The sequence below is a fragment of the Salmo salar genome, chromosome ssa26, assembly GCF_905237065.1.
Source record: "Salmo salar chromosome ssa26, Ssal_v3.1, whole genome shotgun sequence".
Lineage (NCBI taxonomy): Eukaryota > Metazoa > Chordata > Actinopteri > Salmoniformes > Salmonidae > Salmo > Salmo salar.
Window position 1 is genome coordinate 47,173,680 of NC_059467.1, and position 12,850 is coordinate 47,186,529.

At 41.9% G+C, this 12,850-nt stretch overlaps 1 protein-coding gene across 2 annotated transcripts in view; it reads left to right on the forward strand.

Annotated features, from left to right (window-relative positions):
- The window catches only part of LOC106593436 (multiple epidermal growth factor-like domains protein 11), a 380,364-nt gene that overhangs the window by 277,170 nt on the left and 90,344 nt on the right, over nt 1-12,850 (forward strand). For both annotated transcript variants that reach the window (XM_045708336.1, XM_045708337.1), the window contains exons 13-14: nt 1,882-2,045; nt 8,963-9,065. In XM_045708336.1, the coding sequence (XP_045564292.1) occupies nt 1,882-2,045; nt 8,963-9,065 (267 nt within the window). The remainder of the gene's footprint in view (nt 1-1,881; nt 2,046-8,962; nt 9,066-12,850) is intronic.

Below are 12,850 nucleotides of genomic sequence, written 5' to 3' on the forward strand. Positions count from 1 at the left end.
GAACGACGCTCCGCTCAGCTCCGAGAAGTTCTGAGAGAGAGTGTGGGTGGCTGCTTCAATCCTCCAGTCCTCTGATTGTACTGTATAGCTCTCAGATAACTTCTACATACACGTATAATAACCATCATCCTCCAGTCCTCTGATTGTACTGTATAGCTCTCAGATAACTTCTACATACACGTATAATAACCATCATCCTCCAGTCCTCTGATTGTACTGTATAGCTCTCAGATAACTTCTACATACACGTATAATAACCATCATCCTCCAGTCGACAAAGCTCAGACAACTTCTACACACACAGAGTATAAACAATCTGTTTCATGTGTTCTGTAGACGCTCAGGGATTGATTCTGGACTGAGAGTGTGGAGCGTAGAGTGAGATGTGATGCACTTTTCTGTGCACTTTGGTTGAGCAGGGGTTTTGGTTGAGCAGGGGTTTTGGTTGAGCAGGGGTTTTGGTTGAGCAGGGGTTTTGGTTGAACAGGGGTTTTGGTTGAGCAGGGGTTTTGGTTGAGCAGGGGTTTTGGTTGGGTTTTGGTTGAACAGGGGTTTTGGTTGGGTTTTGGTTGAGCAGGGGTTTTGGTTGAACAGGGGTTTTGGTTGAACAGGGGTTTTGGTTGGGTTTTGGTTGAGCAGGGGTTTTGGTTGAACAGGGGTTTTGGTTGAACAGGGGTTTTGGTTGAACAGGGGTTTTGGTTGGGTTTTGGTTGAGCAGGGGTTTTGGTTGAGCAGGGGTTTTGGTTGAACAGGGGTTTTGGTTGAGCAGATCTACACTGCAGGGTGCTGCAGTACAGAGAGTGAAGTTGTGCTGCAGTACAGAGAGTGAAGTTGTGCTGCAGTACAGAGAGTGAAGTTGTGCTGCAGTACAGAGAGTGAAGTTGTGCTGCAGTACAGAGAGTGAAGTTGTGCTGCAGTGTAGATCTTTTCTGTTTTCCTGAAGAGCTCATTCATACAGTCACTCAGCACAATTGTTGGATTTATCTGCTACAATTCTGACATTTAACATGGCAGGCTAATTTGTGGCGACAATGCCATGACAAGGGAAAAAGATTGTTGACGTTTGGTTTGATTGAACCATATTATGAGGTAAATGTGTGGTGATTGGTTGAAATTGCGACCCCTCTTTTTGTACTGCGCTGATTGGTCAGTTTTATGAGATAATATTGTGTTGATTGGTCAGTTTTATGCTGAAATAGTGTGTTGATTGGTCAGTTTTATGCTGAAATAGTGTGCTGATTGGTCAGTTTTATGAGATAATATTGTGTTGATTGGTCAGTTTTATGCTGAAATAGTGTGCTGATTGGTCAGTTTTATGCTGAAATAGTGTGCTGATTGGTCAGTTTTATGCTGAAATAGTGTGCTGATTGGTCAGTTTTATGCTGAAATAGTGTGCTGATTGGTCAGTTTTGTGCTGAAGTAGTGTGCTGATTGGTCAAATTTACAAGCCCACACATAATATGCAGATAGCATTGTTGATTTTGTCAAAAATGTTGCGATTGCAGAATCCTTCAGGGACCGGTAACTGGAACCTCTTCCTCATTCTCTCCTTCTACCCTCTTCCCCTCTCCTCTTCCTCATTCTCTCCTTCTACCCTCTTTCCCCTCTCCTCTTCCTCATTCTCTCCTTCTACCCTCTTTCCCCTCTCCTCTTCCTCATTCTCTCCTTCTACCCTCTTTCCCCTCTCCTCTTCCTCATTCTCTCCTTCTACCCTCTTCCCCTCTCCTCTTCCTCATTCTCTCCTTCTACCCTCTTTCCCCTCTCCTCTTCCTCATTCTCTCCTTCTACCCTCTTTCCCCTCTCCTCTTCCTCATTCTCTCCTTCTACCCCCTTCCCCTCTCCTCTTGCCACCCTTCCTCCCACTCCTCCTGTCCTCTCCAGGTTGGCAGGGTGTGGATTGTACCATCTCATGCTCCAGTGATACCTGGGGCCTGAACTGTAATCAGACGTGTCTGTGTGCCAACGGGGCGGCCTGTGACCCGGGCAATGGAACCTGTACCTGCGCTCCCGGCTGGATGGACGAGTACTGTGACACAACCTGTCCCGTGAGTAAGAGAGAGAGAGAGAGAGCGAGAGAGAGAGAGAGAGAGAGAGAGAGAGAGAGAGAGAGAGAGAGAGAGAGAGAGAGAGAGAAAATCAAACAAATCACATTATATTTGTCACATGCGCCGAGTAAAACTGGTGTAGACTTTACCGTGAAATGCTTGCTTACGAGCCCTTCCCAACGGTACAGAATATAGTAACTCAAGAGGAATATAATAAAATACACAAGACTAGAGCTATTTTTCGTAGCTGTTTACATACCACCACAGTCAGAGGTTGGCACTAAGATAACATTGAATGAGCTGTATTCCGCCATAAGCAAACAAGAAAACGCTCACCCAGAGCCAACGCTCCTAGTAGCCGGGGACTTTAATGCAGGGAAACTTAAATCAGTTTTACCAAATTACTATCAGCATGTTAAATGTGCAACCAGAGGGGAAGACACTCTGGACCACCTTTACTCCACACACAGAGACGCGTACAAAGCTCCCTCTCGTCCTCCATTTGGAAAATCTGACCATAATTATATCCTCCTGATTCCTGCTTACAAGCAAAAACTAAATCAGGAAGTACCAGTGACTAGATCAATAAAAAAAAGTGGTCAGATGAAGCAGATGCTAAACTACAGGACTGTTTTGCAGCACAGACTGGAATATGTTCCAGGATTCCTCCGATGGCATTGAGGAGTACACCACATCAGTCATTGGCTTCATCAATAAGTCAAATCAAATCAAAGTTTATTTGTCACGTGCGTCGAATACAACAGGTGTAGACCTTACAGTGAAATGCTTACTTACAGGCTCTAACCAATAGTGTGAAAAAAAAGGTATGTGTGTGTGTGTGTGTGTGTAGGTACCGTAAATTCCGGACTATAAGCCGCAACTTTTTTCCCAGGCTTAAACAATGACGCGGCTAATACATGGATTTTTCCCGCTTTCATTAATTTTTTTCTCCAAAAAAACACATTCTGTGACGTGCTCAGTTTTTGGCCGGCATGAAGCTTTCATTAGACCAATGAAATTGCCGAACGGGTTAAGGTCAAACAACCTTTTTGTTTACTGTTTAGATTAAATCGAGCGCTCTCAAACATCCCATCATTCTGATTACGGTAGTCATTTTGTCACCCTCATCATGGCAAAGACTCTGAGAAATGCATATGATGCAGCTTTCAAGTTGAAGGCGATTGATCTGGCTGTTGGAAAAGGAAATAGAGCTGCTGCACGGGAGCTTGGTCTTAATGAGTCGATGATAAGCCGTTGGAAACAGCAGCGTGAGGAATTGACTCAGTGCAAAAAGACAACTAAAGCTTACTGCTAATTTTTTATTTTTTGTTACAAGCCGTGTTTCGTTAAAGCCTATTTATTTTTGTTACAAGCCGTGTTTCGTTAAAGCCTATTCATTTTTGTTACAAGCCGTGTTTCGTTAAAGCCTGTGTAAAGTTAATTTGTTTCAATGTACCGGTAGGCACCTGCGGCTTATAGACATGTGCGGCTTATTTATGTTCAAAATAATATATATTTTTTAATTCAGTGGGTGCGGATTATATTCAGGTGCACTTAATAGTCCGGAAATTACGGTAAGTAAAGAAATAAAACAACAGTAAAAAGACATTTGAAAATAAGAGTAGCAAGGCTATATACAGACACCGGTTAGTCAGGCTGATTGAGGTAGTATGTACATGTGGGTATGGTTAAAGTGACTATGCATATATGATGAACAGAGAGTAGCAGTAGCGTATCGTGTGAGTCCTGCTTGCTGCTGTTGTTGTTGTTGAAAAAATATTTGTCTAATCCGAGGTGAGTGATCGCTGTCCTGATATCTAGAAGCTCTTTTCTGCCATAAGATACGGTTGCAGAAACATTATGTACAAAATAATTTACAAATATCGCGGGAAAAAAACCCCACATAACAGCACAATTGGTTAGGAGACCGTAAAACGGCGGCCATCTCCTCCGGCGCCATTCTAGCCACAGAGTGCATCTATGACGTCGTCCCCACAGAGACCGTACGTACATACCCCAACCAGAAGCCATGGATTACAGGCAACATCCGCACTGAGCTAAAGGCTAGTGCTGCCGCTTTCAAGGAGTGGGACTCTAACCCGGAAGGTTATAAGAAATCCCGTTATGCCCAAACAGGCAAAGCGTCAATACAGGACTAAGATCGAATCGTACTACACCAGCTCTGACGCTCATCGGATGTGGCAGGGCTTGCAAACCATTACAGGCTACTACAAAGGGAAGCACAGCCGAGAGCTGCCCAGTCACATGAGCATACCAGACGAGCTAAACTACTTCTATGCTCGATTCGAGGCAAATAACGCTGAAACATGCATGAGAGCACCAGAAGTTCTGGAAGACTGTGTGATCATGCTCTCCGCCGCCGATGTAAGACCTTTAAACAGGTCAACATTCACAAGGCCGCAGGGCCAGACGGATTACCAGGACGTGTACTGCAAGCATGCGCTGACCAACTGGCAAGTGTCTTCACTGACATTTTCAACCTCTTCCTGTCCGAGTCTGTAATACCAACATGTTTTAAGCAGACCACCATAGTCCCTGTGCCTAAGAACACTAAAGTAACCTGCCTAAATGACTACCAACGTCTGTAGCCATGAAGTGCTTTGAAAGGCTGGTCATGGCTCACATCAACACCATTATCCCAGAAACCCTAGACCCACTCCAATTTGCATACCGCACCAACAGATCCACAGATGATGCAATCTCTATTACACTCCACACTGCCCTTTCCCACCTGGACAAAAGGAACACCTATGTGAGAATGCTATTCATTGACTACAGCATTCAACACCATAGTGCCCTCAAAGCTCATCAATAAGCTAAGGACCCTGGGACTAAACACCTCCCTCTGCAACTGGATCCTGGACTTCTTGACGGGCCACCCCCAGGTGGTAAGGGTAGGGAACAACACATCCGCCATGCTGATCCTCAACATGGGGCCCCTCAGGGGTGCATGCTCAGTCCCCTCCTGTACTCACTGTTCACTCATTACTGTACGGCCAGGCACGACTCCAACACCATCATTAAGTTTGCCGATGACACTACAGTGGTAGGCCTGATCACCGACAACGATGAGACAACCTATAGGGAGGAGGTCAGAGACCTGGCAGTGTGGTACCAGGACAACAACCTCTCCCTCAATGTGATCCTGACAAAGGAGATGATTGTGGCCTACAGGAAAAGGAGGACCGAGCACGCTCCTATTCTCATCGACGGGGCTGTAGTGGAGCAGGTTGAGAGCTTCAAGTTCCTTGATGTCCACATCACCAACAAACTAATATGGTCCAAGCACACCAAGACAGTCGTGAAGAGGGTACGACAATACCTATTCCCCCTCAGGAGAATGAAAAGATTTGGCATGGGTCCTCAGATCCTCAAAAGGTTCTACATCTGCACCATCAAGAGCATCCTGACTGGTTGCATCACTGCCTGGAATGGCAACTGCTCGGGCCTCCGACCGCAAGGCACTACAGAGGGTAGTGTGAACGGCCCAGTAGATCACTGGGGCCAAGCTTCCTGCCATCCAGGACCTCTATACCAGGCGGTGTCAGAGGAAGGCCCTAAAAATTGTCAAAGACTCCAGCCACCCTAGTCATAGAATGTTCTCTCTGCTACCGCATGGCAAGCGGTACCGGAGCGCCAAGTCTAGGTCCAAGAGGCTTCTAAACAGCTTCTACCCCCAAGCCATAAGACTCCTGAACAGGTAATCAACTGGCCACACAGACTATTTGCATTGCCCCCCCTTTACACCTCTGCTACTGTCTGTTGTTATCATCTATGCATAATCACTTTAATAATTCTACCTACATGTACATACTACCTCAACTAACCGGTGCCCCCGCACATTGACTCTGTACCGGTACCCCCCTGTATGTAGTCTCGTTATTGTTATTTTACTGTTGCTCTTTAAATACTTGTTACTTTTATTTCTTATTTTTATCCATATTTTTTTTAAACTGCATTGTTGGTTAGGGGCTCGTAAGTAAGCATTTCACTGTAACGGTCGTCGTATATAGTGGACCAAGGCGCAGCGGGTTGAGTGCTCATATGAACTTTTATTAGAACACTAGAAGAAAACAAGAAAACGAACGAACAGCAGGCTACACACACAGCAGTGCAAAAACAACTTCCCACAAAGGACAGGTGAAAAACAGGGCTACCTAAGTATGACTCCCAATCAGCAACAACGATGTACAGCTGTTCCTGATTGAGAGCCATACTAGGCCAACACAAAGAAATACACAACATAGACAGAGCATAGAAATACAAAACATAGAACATAACCAAAAACCCCGGAATACTCTAAACAAACACCCCTCTACATAAACACATATCCCAACAAACCCCGAACCACATAAAACAAACACCCCCTGCCACGTCCTGACCAAACTACAATAACAAATAACCCCTTTACTGGGCAGGACGTGACATACACCTGTTGTATTCGACGCATGTTACTAATACAATTTGATTTGATTCAATATACAGGGAGTACCAGTACCAGATCACTGTGGAGCTATATACAGGGAGTACCAGATCAATGTGGAGCTATATACAGGGAGTACCAGTACCAGATCAATGTGGAGCTATATACAGGGAGTACCAGTACCAGATCAATGTGGAGCTACAGTGTATTTGGAAAGTATTCAGACCCCTTGACTTTTTCCACATTTTGTTACGTTACAGACTTATTCTAAAATGGATTAAATTGTTTCCCCCCTAATCAATCTACACACAATACCGCATAATGACAAAGCAAAAGCAGGTTGTTATAAATTGTAGCACATTTATGAAAAATAAAAAACATAAATCTTCTCTTAAGTCTTCTTGGGTATTACGCTACAAGCTTGGCACACTTGTATTTGGGGAGTTCCTCACATTCTTCTTTGCAGATCCTCTCAAGCTCTGTCAGTTTGGATGGGAAGCGTTGCTGCACAGCTATTTTCAGGTCTTAACAGAGATGTTCGATCGGGTTCAAGTCCGGGCTCTGCCTGGAGCACTCAAGGACATTCAGAGACTTGTCCGAAGCCACTCCTGCGTTGTCTTGTCTGTGTACTTAGGGTCGTTGTCCTGTTGGAAGGTGAACCTTCACCCCAGTCTGAGGTCCTGAGCACTCTGGAGCAGGTTGTCATCAAGGATCTCTCTGTACTTTGCTCTGTTCATCTTTGCCTCAATCCTGACTAGTCTCCCAGTCCTTGCCGCTGAAAAACATCCGCCACCATGCTTCACCGTAGGGATGGTGCCAGGTTTCCTCCAGACATGATGCTTGGCATTCAGGCCATAGAGTTTCATCAGACCAGAGAATCTTGTTTCTCATGTTCTGAGAGTCTTTAGGTGCCTTTTGGCAAAGTTCAAGCGGGCTGTCATGTGCCTTTTACTGAAGAGTGGCTTCCTTCTAGCCAGTCTACCATAAAGGCCTGATTGGTGGAGTGCTGCAGAGATGGTTGTCCTTTTGGAAGGTTCTCCAATCTCTACAGAGGAACTCTAGAACTCTGTCAGAGTGACCATCATGTTCTTGGTCACCTCCCTGACCAAGTCCCTTCTCCCCCGATTGCTCAGTTTGGCCAGGCGGGCAGCTCTAGGAAGAGTCTTGGTGGTTCCAAACTTCTTTCATTTAAGAATGATGGAGGCCACTGTGTTCTTGGGGACCTTCAATGCTGCAGAAATGTTTTGGTACCCTTCCTCGGATCTGTGCCTCGACACAATCCTGTCTCGGAGCTCTATGGACAATTCCTTTGACCTCATGGCTTGGTTTTTGCTCTGACATGCACTGTCAACTGTGGGACCTTATATAGACAGGTGTGTGCCTTTCCAAATCATGTCCAATCAATTTAATTTACCACAGGTGGACTCCAATCAAGTTGTAGAAACATCAAGGATGATCAATGGAAACAGGATGCACTTGAGCTCAATTTCGAGTCTCATAGTAAAGGGTCTGAATACTAATGTAAATAAGGTATCTGATTTATTTATTTATTTGCAGAAATGTCTATAAACCTGTTTTCACTTTGTCATTATGGGGTATTGTGTGTAGATTGATGAGGAAATAAATGTAATTTCATTAATTTTAGAATAAGGCTATAACATAACAAAATGTGGAAAAAGTGAAGGGGTCTGAATACTTTCCCGAATGCACTGTGTATACAGGGAGTACTAGTACCAACCAGATCAATGTGCAAAGGTACGAGGTATTTAAGGCAGGGTAAAGTGACTAGACATCAGGATAGATAATAATAAGGTATTTGAGGTAGGTATGTACATGAAGGCAGGGTAAAGTGACTAGACATCAGGATAGATAATAATAAGGTATTAGAGGTAGATATGTACATGAAGGCAGGGTAAAGTGACTAGGCATCAGGATAGATAATAAGGAGGTATTTGAGGTAGATATGTACATGAAGGCAGGGTAAAGTGACTAGGCATCAGGATAGATAATAAGGAGGTATTTGAGGTAGATATGTACATGAAGGCAGGGTAAAGTGACTAGGCATCAGGATAGATAATAATGAGGTATTTGAGGTAGATATGTACATGAAGGCAGGGTAAAGTGAGAGGTATTCCTCTAGACAATGTGTCTAGCAGAGATAATAAATCTGTCAGAGAGAGAAAGAGAGAGAGAGAGAGAGAGGAAGAAAGAGACAGAGAGCGATAAAGCGAGAGAGGGAGAGATAGAGGGGAAGAGAGAGAGACAGAGAGAGAGAGAGGAAGAAAGAGACAGAGAGAGATAAAGAGAGAGAGAGAGAGAGGGGAAGAGAGAGAGACAGAGAGAGAGAGACAGAGAGCGAGAGAGCGAGAGAGAGCGAGAGAGGTTTACCTGAAACATATAAGCCTATATATGAAGTATACAGTATATGAATGGAAAGTTTATTTTGGTGTAATGTTAACGTTGCTGTTTTCAGGAGGGCACGTATGGAGAACAGTGTCGAGAGCAGTGTGACTGTATCCATGCCGATGGCTGTGACCCTGTGAGAGGCGACTGTCGCTGCTTGGCTGGATGGACTGGTGAGTTAGACAGTAGTACTCTCTACAGTCCTGTGAGAGGTGACTGTCTGGCTGGATGGACTGGTGAGTTAGACAGTAGTACTCTCTACAGTCCTGTGAGAGGTGACTGTCTGGCTGGATGGACTGGTGAGTTAGACAGTAGTACTCTCTACAGTCCTGTGAGAGGTGACTGTCTGGCTGGATGCACTGGTGAGTTAGACAGTAGTACTCTCTACAGTCCTGTGAGAGGTGACTGTCTGGCTGGATGGACTGGTGAGTTAGACAGTAGTACTCTCTACAGTCCTGTGAGAGGTGACTGTCTGGCTGGATGGACTGGTGAGTTAGACAGTAGTACTCTCTACAGTCCTGTGAGAGGTGACTGTCTGGCTGGATGGACTGGTGAGTTAGACAGTAGTACTCTCTACAGTCCTGTGAGAGGTGACTGTCTGGCTGGATGGACTGGTGAGTTAGACAGTAGTACTCTCTACAGTCCTGTGAGAGGTGACTGTCTGGCTGGATGGACTGGTGAGTTAGACAGTAGTACTCTCTACAGTCTAGATAAAGTTGTGCTCTAATGACAATGTAAACACATTGTCATATAACTTATCTTCATATTTACATGAATAAAGATGGTTTGAATTGAATCCACTAATGAACCATCTGTAGCTGAGAAAGTGGACTATGAGCAATAAGGAAATCTGATGAATATGGAAGTTGCTTCTTAATTCAGCGCTCGAGGGGGACATTACAGAGTCAGAACATCGACACTAGTTTCACTACTTTCTAGAAACTTCACAGAGAGAAGATCGATACATTCATGATATCAAAGGACGAATGTTTACGCCAAAAAAATGTAAATACTTAACAAATGAATTATGCAATTTGGAGTTGTATTTGATTTGGCTGTTCTGCTGATCCATTCATTTCTCTTCAATGTAATTACTAAATATGTTTTAGAATATCAAGTAATGTACATGATTATTGTGATGCTTGTGGTTTTCGATATGATCTACCATAGCATTGGCTGCAGTCTCAGTTGTTTGTGGACTTCCACATAGAGCCTAAATATTTCACCTTGTGATGGGTGCAAAATGAGTTGTGAGAGCTACGTTGTTGATTGTTTATCCACCACACATCCCTCCAGCTGCACAGCTTCAACCATTTTCCCAATTCACCCCACACACCAATTAGTCATGTTTTGTCATTTCATTAACCAAGGACAACCTTAGTAACAACAACAATAATAATAACAATAATAATAGCAATAATAATAGTAACAATAATAATATCAACAATAATAACACTAACAATAATAACACTAACAATAACAATAATAATACTAACAATAATAACAATAATAATACTAACAATAATAACAATACTAACAATAATAATACCAACAATAATAATAATACTAACAATAACAATAATAATACTAACAATAACAATAATAATACTAACAATAATAACAATAACAATAATAACACTAACAATAATAACAATACTAACAATAATAATACTAACAATAATAACAATAATAACACTAACAATAACAATAATAATACTAACAATAATAACAATAATAATACTAACAATAATAACAATAATAATACTAACAATAATAACAATACTAACAATAATAATACCAACAATAATAATAACACTAACAATAACAATAATAATACTAACAATAATAACAATAATAATACTAACAATAATAACAATAATAATAACAATAATAATAATACTGACAATAATGCGACTAACAATAATGCTACTAACAATAATAATACTAACAGCAAAAATAATAATAACAATAATAAAACTAACAATAATAACACTTACAAGAATAACAATAATAATACTAACAATAATAACAATACTAACAATAATAATACCAACAATAATAACAATACTAACAATAATAACAATAATAACAATAACAATAGCAATAATAATACTAACAATAATAACAATAATAACAATAACAATAGCAATAATAATACTAACAATAATAACAATAATAACAATAATAACAATAACAATAATAACAATAACAATAACAATAAAAACACTAACAATAATAACAATACTAACAATAATAACAATACTAACAATAATAATACCAACAATAATAACAATACTAACAATAATAACAACACTAACACCAATAATACTAACAATAATAATATTACCAATAATACTACTAACGATAATACTACTAACAACAATAACAGTAATAACAATAATAATACTATCAATAATATTATTAAGACTAACAATAATAATAATATCAATACTAATAATAATAATACTACTAACAATAATAATAACCATAATATTAATAATAATAATAATAGCAATAACAATAATAGTAACAATAACAACAATAATAATAAAACAATAACAATAATAATAACAATAATAAAACAATAATAATAATAATAATAATAGATGGCCATGAGTCTGAGTGTGAGCCGTCAGTCTGTCCATTGCATCATCATGATAATACTAACACTAATAATTAGTATTATTGTTGGTATTGAGCCTCCCTGTAGCTCAGTTGGTAGAGCATGGTGTTTGCAATGGTGTTTGCAACGTCAGGGTTGTGGGTTCGATTCTCACAGGGGGCCAGTACGGGAAAAAAAAAAAAAAATGTATGAAATGAATTGAATTGAAATGTATGCATTCACTACTGTAAGTCGCCTTGGATAAGAGCTTCTGCTAAATGACGTAAATGTAAATAATAATAATCATAATAATAATAATAACAACAATAATAATAATGATAATAATAATAATGTCCATTGCATCATCATGAGACTCTGCAGGGTTTTAGTCAGAGCCACAGTAATGAATGAGAATCATGGCCGCTCTGATGAGGCTGGCCGCTCTGATGAGGCTGGTGGCTCTGATGTCAAAGTCCCAGCATTTGAGGGTGAAGGAGGTTTAGGATCATTAGAAAGAGTATTATCTGCAGAATGACTAATGGATGAGAAGGAGAGGTGAGGAGGTGGAGATGAGAGGAGAGAAGTGGAGAGGTGGAGAGAAGAGGTGGAGGAGGAGAGGATATGAGAGCAGAGGGAGGAGAGAAGAGGAGAGGAGAGAGTAGCAGAGAGGAGAGGCGGAGAGAAGAGGTGGAGGAGGAGGGGATATGAGAGCAGGGAGAGGAGAGGAGAAAGTAGCAGAGGAGAGGAGAGGTGGAGGAGGAGAGGAGAGGAGAGGAGAGGAGAGGAGGAGGAGGAGAGGAGAGGAGAGGAGAGAGTAGCAGAGGAGAGGAGAGAGTAGCAGAGGAGAGGAGAGAGTAGCAGAGGAGAGGAGAGGAGAGAGTAGCAGAGGAGAGGAGAGGTGGAGAGAGAAGCTCCCTGTCCTGCACAGTGCTGTGTGCTATTGGGACTGCATGGTATGTCACAGGGTCCCTGCTCCACACTGGTGCGTGCGTGCGATTCCCTGTCCCTCTCTACCATTAGGACTGCTGTATGGGGGGACAGGGATGGATGTCAGAGGAAGGATCAAGATTGGGTCATCTCTGGACTGTTTAGAATCACAACGGGGAATGGCTGCAGTATAACCACAGACTGAGGTGAAGCCGTGACCCCAGGGCTGACAGGATGGTTCTCTTCTCTCCTCTGGATTTCATAAACACTCTGGGGTCCTGAGTGATGAGGGGCTGCCCAAAGATAATGCCTGAAGAGAGATCTAGTAGGGCTAGATGGGTACAGGACGATAACATTGTGGAGGAAGAAAGATGAATTTTTGGATTGGATAGCAAAGCTGTTTTAAAGTTAAATACTGTGACATTTCAA